Source organism: Eleutherodactylus coqui, chromosome 6, assembly GCF_035609145.1.
Source record: "Eleutherodactylus coqui strain aEleCoq1 chromosome 6, aEleCoq1.hap1, whole genome shotgun sequence".
In the NCBI taxonomy this organism is placed as follows: Eukaryota; Metazoa; Chordata; class Amphibia; order Anura; family Eleutherodactylidae; genus Eleutherodactylus; species Eleutherodactylus coqui.
The window spans coordinates 50,191,163-50,207,856 of NC_089842.1; the positions used below are offsets into that span (position 1 = coordinate 50,191,163).

At 43.4% G+C, this 16,694-nt stretch overlaps 1 protein-coding gene across 1 annotated transcript in view; it reads left to right on the forward strand.

Annotated features, from left to right (window-relative positions):
• Positions 1 to 16,694, forward strand: part of SSU72 (SSU72 homolog, RNA polymerase II CTD phosphatase) — a 69,705-nt gene that overhangs the window by 26,056 nt on the left and 26,955 nt on the right. The window contains exon 2 of the mRNA XM_066606795.1: positions 2,322 to 2,465. Within this exon, the coding sequence (XP_066462892.1) occupies positions 2,322 to 2,465 (144 nt within the window). The remainder of the gene's footprint in view (positions 1 to 2,321; positions 2,466 to 16,694) is intronic.

The window sequence follows — 16,694 nt, forward strand, 5'->3', positions numbered from 1 at the left end:
TTAACTTTTTTTTTTTTTTTTAAATTTTTTTTTTTTGTCCCTTTAGGGGACTTCCACAGGGACCCATCAGGACCCCTGATCACATTCCGGTGGTCCGATGGTGATAGCCCTTTACATGCTGCAGTGACAGCCCTTTACATGCTGCAGTCACATAGACGGCAGCATGTAAAGGGTTAACACAGCAGAGATCGGAGGTTTTCTCTGATCTCTGCTGTAAGAGCAGGTACCTAGCTGTCCTCTGACAGCTAACAACCAGCTCTCCCTGCCACAAAGACCATCGGCTTGCTTCTGACAAGCCGATGGTCTCTATGGCAACTTGTAAACAAAGCAGGACATTGTCGACATGTCGGCAATATCTTCTGCTGGTTTTTCAAAGCCCTTGCTTTGTTCTCTGTGGGTCTGTGCAGGCAGAGCACAATGTCACAGCTTGTGGCATTGTGCTCTGCAGCTCCCATAGTAATACATAGCCCGGAAATCTTCCGGGCTATGTTGCTATGAGCAGTGGAGCTCGTCCCCGGAAATTTTCCGGGCGTGCCACTCAAGGGGTTAAAGGAGTTTTCCAGGCAATTGTTAATGACCTATCCTTATCTAATGAGCTCAGAATAGGTAACCAGTAGTTGATCATCTGGAGTCCTCTGCTCAGTACCCGAGCCAATCAGCTGTTGGGGTGTTCGCTGGAAACGCTGCAACACATATAGAGAAGAGCAGATTGCTTCAACCCCTGTGTAGTGTCCATGGTTGGTAACTGCGGGCACAGCTCTGCCTCCACTTCGTTACCCTGTGTGTTGTGGTGCTGATGGCATGCGCCCCAACAGTTGATGGGTTGGGGTTCTGTGCAGTGTACTCCTGCTGACTAGCTGTTGAAGATAGACAATAACAATTGCCTGGAAAACACTACACATGCTATTCTCCTACTGGAACTAATTGATCACACTATTCTCAGTAATTCTCATAAGTCTATAAAGGCTGTAAACTCCTTTTTGGGAGCTTCGAATATTTAGTCTTTTGACTTATTTACTTTTTTGGCTAAAATGCATTTTTGCAATAAAGTTTTATTAAACTGCACGTCACATTTACCCCTCATCCCACAGACAGAACCTTAAACAAAGTTATGGTGATGTAAGGCTGCCTGCAGATGACCAGGTACTATTGACCCGTACTATTGCAGAGACCTGCGGCTCACCCGCTCCCAGCTTTTCCTCTGCTCTGTGACAGGCCGGCTGCAACCCAGCCGGCGCATGCGCAGAGCGGAGCCGGCCAGTCACGATTGACTTTTTTGTGTGGGTCTTTGCGAGACCCGCACAGAGATAGAACATGCCGCGATTTGTTTACCACATGTGTTTTCACGCTGACAAATCGCGGCTGTGTGCAAAGGATTGCGTGCATGCATGCAATCCTATGGCAGCAAGCACGGGTGTAAATTCTGCGGGAAATCCCGCTACGGAGTTTCCGCCCATGTGCAGGGGGCCTTAGGAGAGGTGACAGGGAGTCAGGTGATTTATTAATTATAACAATAATATTCTCACCCACTCCCTGGTTCCAGCACTGTTAACTAGAGAAGATCTCGCGATGCACAAAAGTCTGACTCTTCAGATTGCTGTCTGCCTGCTCTCCTATAGACTTGTATAGAAAATACATCACCAAAAAATGTCACCTCCCCACACGGCACCATATCTTAGATATTCGTTTATGGTGCTTTAGGCCCAATGCTCACAAACAGATTTTCGCTGCGGAATTCGCGGTCACACACCCTACAGGAATTCCACAGCAATGTCCATCCATAGCATGCAATGTTAAATGATTCTTTCTGCCCGCAAGCTGAAATCAATCCACAAGTGGGGGAAAATTGCAGCATGCTCTATTCGGTGCGGGAAATCGCACGGACGGCTTCCACTGCACTCAATGGAAGCCGTCCAATCCGCGGCCATTCCAAAATAGCTTTGAAAATGCTGCGGATCTGTGTTATGCCCTGCACTGCGCATGAGCACCAGCTGTGACACTAGCGGCGGATCCAGACAGGTGAGTATGTATCTGGTTGGGCACCGAGCCCAATTCCGCTGCAAGATTTCACAGTCAGAATCCGACCCGACCATGGGCATTCGGCCATAGGGAGGTGAGAGGTTCTTTTACATTGTTTTACGTTCCCCCAATATAACATAGGATGCAGTACTTATTTTATGAATGTTTTGTGTTACAATGCATGTGAGTTTGTTTCCTGTTTTTTTTTTTGGGGGGGAGGGGGTTCTTTGTTATATTTGTTTGCAGAATGACGTTTCCAGGTTTCCTTTATTCTAATGTATTATTGTTTTTGTCTGTTTCAGCAAACGATCCTTCAATGTCCGGTCATTTGGAACAGGAACACATGTTAAACTTCCGGGTCCAGCACCAGACAAGCCAAATGTTTACGATTTCAAAACCACATATGAACAGATGTACAATGATCTCCTTAAGAAAGACAAAGAACTGTATCCCAGGAATGCATTTTATTTAAACCAAAAAGGTTTCAACTCTCAAAGGTGTAAATCACTCTGTTGCTCAACTGTGTGATAGTAGGAAGGTATAACATCAATAATTGTGGTATCACTTGGTTGTCAGAGAATTCTGATGCATGTGTATGTACCTAATTTTTTTTTCTTGTAATAGTGTTTGTTGGTTAGTGGCGTAAGCTTCAAATATTTAGTCTAATGGTAGCGAAACCATTAGCCTATGTGTTAGATGTTCAAATGCAGCCTTTAGGCTTCTCGGCATGGATTATTGGTAAGGAGTCTTATCAGCTGTAAAATATGAAATTATTAACTTGCCAAGTTTATTTTGGGTAAGTATGATGTAACTTTTGCTAAATGATTGGTACTAGCCAGTGCTATGCATTACATGCTGTCAGATGTGTCTTCGCCAGTGTAATGTTTCACATGTGATAACATGCACAGCCAATTTGACCCGTTAAATTACTTTTACAATCATTGTGCATGAGCTAGTGTAGAGTAAAAAATACCTGCCTTCAGGATCTATTCTACTTGAGTTTTAACACATTTTATTTAATTTTCACATGGATTGCAAAACTAGACAGTGTTTTCTTATTAATGACTTGTACATTATATTTTAATTACTTAGTGACAGTCATATGCCTTCTTACAGTAGTCATTAAGGGGCCCTATTCTGATGCCTGAATAGCTTTTTAACAGCGCAACGAAATAAGGCGAACATGGGCTTCCTGTGTCAGAAGGAGTGGAGGCTTCGCGGTCTGACAGCTGGGCTCCACCTCTACCGTTTAGGAGTGGAGAAACCTCCAATCCCAGCTGTTTAACTCTTTCACACGCCATGATCAATGCAGCGCAAATATGTCCATTGGACCCCCCAGCGCTGATGAATTGCTTGAACATGGCCTCCGATTAAGCCATCTCAGAAGACCTATGCGGTAGAGTTTCACAGGGCAACGCAATACATTGTGATACTTATGAATTGCAGTGTATTACAGAAACAGTCGTTCCTAATAAAATTCAAGTCCTCTAGTGGGATAAAAGCTAAAGACCAAAGATAAAAAAAATGTTGAAACTCCCTTCCCCTGCATTACTATGTTAAATAAATAAACTTGATATTGCCCCATTTGTAATGCCCCATGCCAAATTAGCACATTACTTAAACCGTGCGGTAAATACCATTGCAGAAAATATATAAAACAATTTGCCAAGACTGCTTATTTTGCATATCTCGCCGAACAAAAAAAATGAAAGTGATCAGAAACTTTATGAATCACCGAGTGGTAGCATTAAGTACATTTCGTCTTGCTGGGAAAAAACTTCATACAACAACATTGGCAGGGGGGAAAAACGTTCTGGGGCTTTGAATGCGGTGATACAAAAATAATTTTTTATATAAATTTGGTATTGATATAGTCCAACTGATTCACAGAATTAAGCATTATATGTATCTCATGGTAAATGCAGTAAAAAGAAAATTAAAAAAAGTCAGACTTTCAGATATCATCTGAAAAAATGCCATAAAAGTGATCAAAAAGTAATTTTCTCAAAAACAGGATCAGTGAAGGCATCCCACAACAAACAACCCCCTCCTACAGCTCTGGATTGAAAAATTAAAAACCTTACAACTCTTGAAATGCAGTGACACAAAAGAATTTTTTTTAAAGTAATTTTGGTGTACAAAACCTAAAATAACTTGAATAAACCTTGGAATTGCCAGAATAGTGCTGACGCATTATTGCATTATTCTGCATGCTGAATGCTATAAAAATTAAAGCCAAAAACTGGCGGATATTTTTCAATCTTCCCAAAAAAATATAGATGGTCAGAAGAGCGCCATAATGCTTGGAAAAATATGGATCTGGTGATGTGATAGTCAAATAGCACACTCACCTGGTGCAGGGTGGGGATTCCCAACTTGGGGAGCCCACCTGCACCTGTTGTCCAGGTCTGCTTTGAAAGAATGTTAGATACGTCCGATGTCCAGGGGTGCTGGTGGTGCGTCCAGGGGAGTGCAAGATCTCTGGATTACCAGAGGTCTTGATAAGTAATCAGCCAATTAAAGAAAAAATTCTCCGTGCTCCTTGTGTCTGAGGAGCGCAGAGAATCTTTTTTTTTTTTTTTTGTCGTTGTTGTTTGGCTGAAAAAAATATAGATGGATATCCCCAAGTAATGCTATTAAAGATACAGTACAACTTATCCTGCAAAAATTCCTGTGGCTCTGTCTAGGGAAAAATTTAAGGTCTGGCTATAGGAAGGTGGTGATGGGGTAAAAAACAGAAACATTGGTTATTAGGGCCTCAAATAAGATATTTGTTAATTGGGTGCTATGGGTGATCTTAAGAAGCCATTGTTTGCAGAACTTCAGCGAAGCATATAAAGTGGTGTGCCTGTCATATTCTTCACTCCCTTACATGAAATGAAAAAACAGTCATGAGTATTTAAGTGCTAAAATAGAGGCTTTGTCATTTTGCAGTTCTGCAGAGACTTGGACATTCTATAAACCGTTACAGCTTTAAATTACAAATCTAGAATGTTTTCTTCCTAGAAATAGTCAACAGATGTTTTAGCAGGAGGCCCTGAGTCACCGACACATGAGTAGTTTAAAAGGGATTTCCCATGACTTAATATTGCCTCACACCCACTCTGCCCTTCCTGGACCAGTACATGTGACTGCTGCAGAAGGCTACTGCTGTGGCCCATGATTTGGCTGCAGCAGTCACATGTCCTGGTCTGCAACAACCAGGAAGAACTTGTCCTTTGCCAAGAATGGCCAGAAAGGAAGACTATGTTGCTATAGGTAGGCGTAAGCAGTCCAGTAACTGTTCATGGACTTCATCCCTCACATGATAGTTCAGTGATGGCGAACCTTTTAGAGTCCGAGTGCCCAAACTGTAACCCAAAACCCATTTATTTACCGCAAAGTGCCAACACGTCAGGGGGCTGAGCTTACCACGACGTATGATTTTACCCCTGTCGTTCTAAAAAGGACAGGGCCGCTTCAAAAACAGGGTGCAGATTTTAACTGCTTTTTCGATGCGGAAATACTGCAGAACGTCCTCAGCGGAAATTTCTGTGGAAAATTCTGCAGCATTTCCGCATCCAAAAGGCAGTAAGAATCTGCACCCTGTCTATTTTGAAACAGCCCTGCCCATTTCCGCCACATGTAAACATACCCCAGCGGTAACAGTAACCCCCCCCCCCAGCAATAATATTGACATACCACTGCAGCCATTAGTATAATAGTGACACCCACAGACGGCCCCCCCAGCAGTAATATTAGTGACACCCCCCCCCCCCCCCAGAGCGGCCCCCCCCAGCAGTAATAATAGTGATGCCCCCCAGTAGTAGTAATAGTGACAACCCCCAGCAGCCCCCAGTAGTAATAAGTGGCGGCCCCCAGCAGTAATAGTGACACCCCCCCTCCATCAGTAATAATGGTGACACCCCCACCCCCCCAGCAGTAATAATTGGACACCCCTCCCCCAGCGGACCCCAGTAGTAATAATAGTGACACCCCCCGGCGGCGCCCAATCAGTAAGAATAGTGACGCGGCCCCTAGTAGTAATAGTGACACCCCCCAGCAGTAATAATGCCCCCCCAGCAGTAATAATGCCCCCCCAGCAGTCCCCTAGCAGTACCCCAGCAGTGATAATGACCGCCCCCAGGACCCATATACTTACCCCTCCTCCTCATTGTAGCGCCGCTCCTCTTCTGCCCGATCGCTGGTGTACACTGACGTCAGTGTGCTGCCGGATGCCTCCTCCCCCTGCTCTCGCGGAACCAAGTTGGAGATGACGGGGGAGGAGGATGCTGGCTGCACACTGACATCACAGTGTGCGCCGGGATCAGCGCAGATAGCAGTGCGCTGATAAGTGAATGCAGATAGGGGAGCCGCGGCCCCTGCAGGCATTCACTAATGTGGTGAGGGGCCAATGGTGATGCGTGCCAGCAGGGAGGGCTCTGTGTGCCACCTCTGGCACGCATGCCATAGGTTCGCCACCACTGTGATAGTTCGAGAAGAAGCATCCTTGCAAATATTCATTCATGTCCTCTCATAGGCATTTCTTCGTAACAAATTGCAGTGAAGCTAAGCTTCTGTATGAAGGGTTGATGGTGTAGGGACTAAAAGCACAGACTTTTATTTTTATTTTTTAATGTGAAAATTCATATATTTTGCCTTATTTTATTAGAGGCCTTCTTCTGCTGGCTTTTTTTTCCAACTACATATGACAACTTACAATTACTATACCTTGTAATTAAAACTTATCAATAAGCCTTTAACTTCAATTATCTGTTATGTCATGGCAGGTAATCGAAGGAAAGAAAGCAAGATCAGTCCCGTTTCTTTGATTATTGTAATTTTTTTATTTCACTAGTCCAGTTTTTCTCTCCAACTCCCCACCTTCCATCCCACGTCCCAATTGCTGTCATGACAAGATCCCATCAGACCAAGATGTCCCAGTGATGTCAATTCTTCTGCTGATGGTTTCAAGTACCACAACGGGTCCATTCGTGAGAACTGTGGGACTTTATGATTAGATGCAAAATAAAAATCGCCTTATTAAAGTTAAACGATACTGAGGGAATGTGTAGAATATTGGGGTTTTGGGACCATGGCAAGGAAGAGCTTTTTCTGCATAGATTCAAGCATGTGAACATACAGATGGGGCACAGGAAAAAGGCATAGTGTGTCATTCTCTCACCAGAAATCTGCAAACGTATTGCAATTACTTGACAACTAAAGCTGAGTGGCAATGAAATGCTTGTTGAGATGCAGTACTTTAGCCTAACGTTTGTGTAAGCAAGGTTAGGAGGGCAAAATTGGGACAGGCCGGCTTTGCACAGACAAGAAAATCACATGAGATTTGTGCATTGAGAGATGCGGGAATATGAACCCCTATTCATGAGCGACTTGCACCCCGATGTGGGAAACCGTGGGTCGTCCTGTCTTTGTGAGTGCTCTCCCATTGCAGCGCCCGTGGTTTTCAATGGATGTCAGGTCTCCCATTACAAGTAATGGGCGAAACTCTGCGATTGCTACTACCCCAAAGTGATGCGAGATGGATTTGAGAGAGAAAAAATTCCTCGCATCCACGGGGAAATTGCATGTTGGCGAGTGGAGAAGATCCTCAATGGGGACCTCCGAGAATAGCTCAACTTTCCCTAGTATTCTATGTGAACATACGTTTGTAGCATCCTTCATTGACAGGAGCTTTTAATTTTAACTATAAGCCAAGTGCAATGGATGCGTGGATCCAAATCGCCATTTGCATCACACCCCAACTGCTTTTAATCATACACATCAGGTGTTAAGGCCCTTTTACACGGGATGAGTATCGTTTCGGTTGTTCAAAACCCCTTGCACCCGTGGGGATTCGAACGATAATTGGTTAGTGTAAAAGCATGCACAGACTGAGCAAATGAGCGAGAATCGTTCAGTTTTAAGCATGCTTAAAATCCTGAGAAACGATGCTTCAGTGTAAACGGCAGCCGTTCAGTACTACGGCCGCTGCTTAAAGGGAATGGAGAGGAGCAGGGAGAGAGCTCTCTTCCAGCCACTCCACCACACTGTGAGCGAGCCAGCAATACTGGCTGCAGTGGAAGCGAGTATACACGGGGACAAGTGTTGGGCATCGTTTGCCTGACACTCGTCCCGTGTAGAAAGGCCTTTAAATCCTTCTGTGTTTTATCAGAATTCACTGATCTGATTTTGGCAGGCTGAGTCACAATTTGACTTCCACACATTGGGTGGAAGCCCCTCACCATTTGTGCCCTTGCAGCTGGCTGCTTTTATGGCTTTGTAAAATAGGACTACAATAGCAAAGCTCCAGATGCTGACCAGAAATAGATGCCAATACGACCAAGAATTTCCAAATGATGGCAAGACCTTACAGTCATGTGGCCATTTGCTAGTAGTCCTGCTACCGTGCTGCAGCTTTATGGAGGAAAAAAATCCATTTCCTCCTGCATTTAACACGTCCTATGCTGGACACGTCTACTACTCCCACTAATCACAGATTTTCCAGCATAGTGGCCGGAAGTATACAAAGTTGTTCAGTCAGGACTGTGTCTTTGATACCTCACAGCATCCACCAGCACACAAGCTCTCTGCAGAACAGAGCCCAGTGCTGGCTCCACCTTCCCATCACCTTCAGATTCCTCCTCAAGGCATCTGCTGACTCCTGCGGGTGAGTGATTCATTACTTGCCGCCTTGTACTATGCCACATAAATGACTGAATTACATTGCTATGTATACCCCTAGAGCTGTGGTAAAGGAGGTCAGGGCAGGTCACAAGCACAGATTCAGTCTGCTGATTTCACTAAGGCTCGAGAGCAGACCCTGACCCTGACGAGCAGTTCTCAAAAGGAAAACCTTTTAGTAACCTATTAAAAGGATGACAAGAATTTTCATTGCAATGTAACAATGCTGATCAAGACATGTATTGATCGGCAGTCATTTAATTTAATTCTACATGGGAAGGGAATCCTTTTATGGGGATCTACAATCGTTCATCCCCATAGGCTGGCTGTACATATCCTTGTTCACACTCTGGAAATCAACAGTCAGGCGATTAAACAAGCTCATTGCTTAGCTGCTCATTGCCTCTAAAGTCAGGAAAATGAATGATCAGAGCAAGGTTCGTGCCCCATAATAGGGCCATCCAGAGGTTTCGAGCTCTTTAACAGGTTAAAATCCTCAACATAAATAGACATGCTGTAGAATCTGCAGTGTATTTCCAATACCGTGAAATCTGTGCTCTGTGGATGACATTTGAAAAATCTCATCCACATGGTTTGTACTAGAAATTCTGCAGCATTTGCGGTGTGTGTGAAAGGTGCCTTTACTGTATCAGCATGAGGTCGGATGAGAACTTCTCTAGTAGGCAAACCAGCTTTTTGTAAGATATCATTCATCCCTGCAGTTTTCTGTCTTTGAGATACGTTCTCACATTGCAGATATGTAGCAGTGGAAAATCGGCTAAGACTTTGAAGTGGATTTTGCCACCTCATTGGAGGTAAACGCCACTGTAAAAAGTCAGTGTAAATTAACATGCTCTGAATTTAAACATTCGCACCACAGGTGGGTGGTTATGATGTTGATTTAGATTTCTTAATCTCATCCACATTGCCTCTACTGCACTGTGGTAAATCCACAGCATTTCAGCTGCATGTGAAAATGCTCCGGGGGTAAGGATGTCCTCTGCTGCTGATCTGTGCTCCATCCTACTGCTCTTTTCTCTGCCACCCTCTTTGCCTGCCACAGCCAGTTTTATAGAAAATGAGGTCATGTATGTTAACAGGATGATGCACTGTGACCAACAGCCGGAACTGTGGGCTCTAGGCTGGATAGAAAGTATGGCCTGCTTCAGATCAGAATTTTAATGGAGTTCTCAAGTTCAAAGAAACTGTCAGCTGTAAAGAAGCCTAAAGAAAGATGTAGTGGGGAACTGCAAACAGTAAAGGGCTATATATGCATTTGGCAACGACCCTTTTATCTCCTAAATTTTTCAGTCTTGGTCTATGGTACATAGGTAATTGAGGTGCATGAGTCCCCTGCTGTGTTTCTTTGCATCCAGTTCAGTACAGAGGGGACATGCAAATGAAAAGTGATATGCTCCCTTCAGTCTTCCTATGTACAGAGCCTGAATGGCAGGTGTGCAGGCCATATGGTCTCTGCACTGACATGCGTGCAGGTGAAGTCTGTGACAGAGGCTACGTTTTTTTAATCATCACTCTTTTCCAATGGTGTCCATCCAGTGCCTCTGGTGTCTAGTGGAACATTGTGGCTTCCATTATAAAAACTGCCAGGTCAGTGTTAACCTACAAGAAGAGGAAAAAAAAAAGGGGGACATGTTAGTGCTGCTGGTATTTGTGCCTATCAGCACTGAAAAAGTATGTCTGTACAGAGTCCTTTTTGATTTCTTTAAAAATGCAGTTATCCTGATCTACTGTGTTCAGGTATGCTTATTAAAATATTAATATACTACAGTACCGGAGTATTGCAGTATGTCATAGAACTCATTACGTGCCCTAATGGCACTTAAAGTAAAACGTAGGTTAAATAAAACTTTTAAGGTTTATTAAAACCCTCTTCCTATCTGACATGTAATGCTATAAATAATTAGCCCTAAGAATATCTGATTGCCACAGAAGCTTTTTTTCAATGATAAACAGTAATTGCATGTTCATTCATAGCCATAACATTGTTGTCTGCTCAACTAATGAGAACTGAACTACAAGCTCGTTCAATGCACCTCTACACTCTGAGCGTGAGGTGATAACAAGTCTATACATTTTGCAGATTCCCAAAGTGCAGGCCTAATGTATATAGAATGTGTCACTGGCACTCAAGATGCAGTCATATGCTCACACTGCTTGTTTTACATATTAAAGAGTGTCTCAGAATGACTGCCTTTATCCATATACTGTTGGGCAATACAGACATCATATGTGGGAGATCTCCTCTCCCTCCCCCCCCCCCCCCCCCCCCCACATGCCAAAACAACAAAAAAAAGCACTGGTGCGTTCCCTGTGAGACTGGTTGACTCCTGGAGGTGAGCAGCTGTGGACTACAGATACTTGTACCTACTTTCTACCATATTGAAGTTATTTTAAAATCTAATTGGCTGCCCAAACCAAATAGTTCATTACCTGTCTTCATTCATTTTGCTGATGCAACCGTACATATTTTAGTCGCTATTGCAGTTAGTCATTCAAACTGGCCCTACTCTTTCAATTGCATGGTGCGAAGTACTAGCTTCCTGGGATCATTGGCTGATGAAACATCTATGGGGCCGACTTCTCTCCAGGCGATCATGGTGTCAGCTTGAGGGCAGGCTTGCACACTAGCGTAATTCCATTGTGTGCTAGATACGTGCACATAATATCGGGTTACTGGAGTAAATGAAAGTACATTGATTTTCATTGATCCATATCACACTTGCGTAAATTCATTGCGTATAATACGCGCATAAAGAACACAGTATATTCTATTTTACTCTGTATTATATGCGAATGGGCCCTGTTCTCAGTGGGTGTGTATGAAAATTATGTATATACACAATTGCATTGTGTATGTGCAGCGTTTTAGAAGCATGTCACTAGGAAACAAAGCAAGGACAAAAAAAACGAACAAGAAGATGGTGCATAACAGCATGAATGAGATACTGTCATGCACAGGCATACACTATCTCAGTGAGCGCAGCTCCACATGTCGGTAAAATGCTGCATTTTACCATATGCTCGTGAGAGTCTGCCTTTCCTATTGGAAAATACGTGGAATATTTCAGATGGGTCATGTAATCTCATTATGACAGTCTTGAGAATTACCTGGCTTTGTTTTCTTAAGAAGTCTTTTTCAATCAGTGTAATTCTTGTATGATGACTCTACCACACAAGCTCTTTACAGGGGATCAGAAACTCCTATTACTGCTGATGATTAGAGGCTCCTGTCACAGTTACAATGAAAGAAATGACTGGCATACTTTTATGGTATTTTAGCTTATTTAGGTGAATATAGAAGGTAATGATGATCGCACTGCTCTCCCAACAGGCAGAGACGGTACTGGCTCTAGCTAGTCATGCAGTACTGTGCTTGGTGCATCATGGGATTTCTAGCAGAGTATAGAAGAGAAATCGGGGAGAAATCTAAACATTAAGGTGGTGTCTTAGGGGGAACACTTGGGTCCTAGGTTTAAATCCCACAAAGGACAACACCCACATGGAGTTTGTATTCCCCATGTTTGTGTGGGTTTCCTTTGGGTACTCTGGTTCCCTCCCACCACACACATACACTTTCCAAAAATGTACCAATAGGTGAACTTAGACTGTGAGCCCCATTGGGGACATCAAGTGATGTAAAGTGCTATATAAATATGTAAAATATACAGGAGGCTGCACTGCATTGAAGGGAGTACAATATACATAGGACAAGCTAATGCATGTGACTGTGCAGTGTCTGTGTGCTGTCCGATGCAAGTTGTGTGTGGGCACCTAGCCTAAGGAAGACTTGGACCAGTTTCAGACATCCATTTGTATTAAAACTAAAAGCCCCCAGACCCTATGGAAAGCTAAGATTCTGAAGAAAAGTTGTGGGTTTCCGGCTCTTGCAGTTGTATCTTGGCTGTCTTAAAACTGGCCTTAAGGCTGCCTTCACATGAGCGTATATACACAACTATTTACCTGCATATATACGCCGACCATCTGATAGAATGCATTGAATCCAATGCATTCACACGGCCCAGCGTATATACCCTTGTGTGAAGGCAGCCTATAGGGGTGTTTCTATCTTGGTCAAACATGGCTACAATGAGAACACCGCTGTCTGAGGTACCTGGAAGGACAGAAACTGCCATGGATGTACTATGCTGTTCACATCTGTGTTGGAATCTCTCTTCAGAGCCCCTACTGCAGATCCAGCATAAAATTCCTGATGAAATGGTACAACATGCTTTGCTATTTGGTCTGGCATGTTGTCCCAAATTTTCCCAGAAGCTGCTGGGCGCAATTATTTATAAAATGTGTTTTTCGCTCTATAAGACAAACTTTTTTTTCCCCTCTAAAGTGGGGAGAAACAGTCAGTGTGTCCTATAGAGCGAACATGCCGAAATTGGACCTGGCCAGCAGCTGAAAAGGATTGAAAATCCTCACAGAGCTGCCAGCTGTTCACATACAAGGGCGGCACAGCAGGAGAGCAGAGCGGCCTGCCCAACAGCTGATTGCTGGGGGTGAGAGAACTCCGTAATTAACTGTTTACATGCAGGCAGCTCCTGCTATGGAGCCCACTGTGTTAAAGATAGCCGGTCTGCTCCATAGCAGCACCTGTAAAACAGCTGACTAGTGAGGGAACTGCTGCTGTAGGGGAGTTCAAAATGTTTTCCTAGTTTCCTGCTCTAAAACCTAGGTGCATCTTATAGAGTGAAAATACTGTGTCAATCAGTGGGGTCTGTCCAGCATATGTGCTTCTGTTTGGCTCCTCGGAGGACACCAAACGAGAGAAAGGCCTAGCACTGGTGTGAACCCACCCTGTTCTTTATCAGTTGTTTAAGAGATGTGGAAATAATGTAGCTAAATGTGGAGCAAGAGTCCTTAATGTGTAATTCTTCTCTCTCCATACATCTGTCATATTAGCTGTGGGGCCCCAGTGAAGACCCCAATATCTTCCTATTTAGCTCTATTAGACCATTTATATAAAAAGTTAAAAATTCAATAGCACACCTTTTCCTATTATGTAGAAAAGAATCTAAACATTTTAAATAAATGGTATTGCCGAACATTATAGGATACGTCTAAGTGGTGTCCTAAATAGTACAACTCGTCTTGCAAAAAGACAAGCCCTCATATAATTGTGGCTTTTGGAATCTGGATAAAAAATTTTGCTACCGAAAATGGCTGCAATGGAAAAGAGTCAAAGATCTGAAAAGCCCTTTAAATTCCTAGCTCTGCTGATTCTGTCCTAGTCTGCACAGTCAAGCTCACGAGTGATCAGCAAAAAATGGGAAATGCCAGCCTACTGTATGCGTTTCACTGGCTAGTGTGAAAAACTGGAATATTTCAAGATTTTATTTTTAGTTCTTTAAATACAAATGCCATTTAGCACCGCCCTCTGCAAACAAAAACAGACTTAGAATATTCTGTAATATAAGAAAGGCTTAAAGGGGTCCTGTCATTAAAAAAAAAACTTCTGTACTGACCTATTTCTTCCCAGGCAGTTTACTTACCCCATCTTCTCCCCGATGATCATCTCCTCCAGCCCCCCGGGGTCACTTTACCTCCAGCTGGCTGATTGCTTTTGCTTCCTGTGACGTTGCGTACATTCACAGGCAGTCTGTTTCCTTCCTGCCTGGCGATGTATGTTATGTGACAGCTCACAGAATGGAATGCCGAGCTATTGCAAAAACTGCTCATGTTCGCGGTGACTGCAATAGATCAGCATTCCTTCCAAGCCAGTGAATTTACAGCACAGGGACGTAACCTTCACTGACCTGCAGGAAGGAGAATGCAAGCGCCATAACAAGAAGCGGAGGACCCGGACGGCTTGCAGGGAGGTGACCCAGGGGACTGCTGGAGAAGATCAGCGAGTAGAAGATGCGGTAAGAAGACTGCCTGGTTAGGAATAGAGGAGTATAAAATTATTAATTAAAACCCTTTAATTTTCCTTGGAATTTGCATTGGAATTGGAAAAGTTAGACTGGCTATACAAGGCCTCATTAGATGGCCCGATACAGTAATAGTGTAAGGCCTTATCTGTGCAATGGTCTCCTTAACAGACCACCTGGCCGATTTGACAGTTTTGTCTCATTGGCATCTTCCAGACCCTATAATTTTCCCTGGATGACCTGAAATCAATACTTCCAGGAAATGAAGACCACCATACTTACCTGTAACTATAATGTACTGCCTCTTGCATGTGCACTGAGTGCTAATCGTTTCTGTCAGTGAACAAGAAATGACATAAAGCCTCTCACACTCGCTTTTTACCGCGATTAACGTGGTGCTTTGAATGCCACGTTAATCACGATATAACACTTCTATTAAAATCAATGGGTCCTTGCAGACATGCGTTTGATCGCAATGCTGGATGGGGCTTTCCAGTGCTGTACTTTTCAAGTGTTTTATCTTTGCCCGTTTGGTGTACCTCATCACAATGATGGGGTACGCTAAAACGCGGTCAGCCGCAGGGAGCTACTGCTCAAAGCGAAAATATAATTGTAGCAAAGTGCTGCGATTGATATAAGGGCACTTTGCCACCTTCATATGTGAGAGGACCCTTTAGTGTTTAGCCCTTTACCTTACGACCTTGCCATTGTTCTACTCCTACATTTATGATATAAATGCCTTTTATACAGGGAGCGTCCTGAAAGGGTTCTAGTGATGAATTGTCATATGCCAAATCCTTCTGTAGTTCCTAGGTAACTTGCAATATATCCTATATCCATATCTAGTATGTAAATGTATATACTCATTAAAGACTGTATTAGTATACACGGTTACAATACACTGGTGTGAATCTGCCTCTCCTATACAGGTTACTGTTTATTTTTGGTTAGGTCTCAGTCTGTATTTTGGCATCCAACCATGAGTTTAATGCCCCAAGTTAAGTGTCATTGGGATGTTTCATTCTTAGCAAATGCTGTTCGGGTTGGGACAGCTGTGACACTGATGCTAGAATGAAGAAACATTACTATCATCATGTGTCACAATTTTTTACTTTGTTTTAGCATGTCTACTTAACCCCTTAACCAACGATGCGCCGTTTAGCGGCCTATGCATGAAGAGAGATCGCAGGGCGACCTCTCTTCATACAGCGCAGGTGTCAGCTGTTTATTACAGCTGACGCCCACGGGCAATAGCTGCAATCGGTCGCATGGCTGATTGCGGCTATTAAGCCTTTAAATGCCGCTGGCAATTCTTACAGCGGCATTTAACTCCCCCGTGAGATCGCAGGAAGCCGTATGGGTGTCATGGCAGCCGGAGGCCTTCTGAAAGGCCCCAGGGCTGCCTTAGCAGACTGCCTATCGAGCCCTCCCCATGGGGTGGCTTGATAGACTGCCTATCAGACTGCAGTATGATGTAATGCTATGGCATTATATCATACTGTGGGAGCAATCAAAGCATCGCTAGTTGTGGTCCTTCAGGGGGGCTTAAAAAAAATAGTTTTATTGTTTAAAAAAAAAAAACAAAAGTAAAGTTTAAATCCCCCCCCCCCCTTGCCATATCTATAATTAAAAAAATATATAAACCATAAAACAAAATACATATTTGGTATCGCCACGTCCATAAGTCCGATCTAGCAAAGTAGCGCATTATTTACCCCGCGCAGTGAACATCATCCGAAAAAAAAGAACACCAGAAATGCACTTTTTCAGTCACCCTGTCTCCCAGGAAAAATGCAATAAAAAGCGATCAAAAAGTCGTATGTATTCCAAAATGGCAACAACATAAACTACAGGACATCTTACAAAAAATGAGCCCTCCCACAACTACGTTGGCGGAAAAATAAGTTATTGCGCGCAGAAGATGGCGGAAGAAATAATTTAAAAATCTGAAAAAGTACAGCAAAAAAAGCTATACAAGTTTGGTATCGTAGTAATCATACCGACTTATAGAATAGTTGTTTTTTTTTGTTGCAGTTTGTGCGCCGTAGAAACAAGACTCATTGAAAGATGGTGAAATGTTGTGTTTTTTTTTTTCATTTTACCCCACTTAGACGT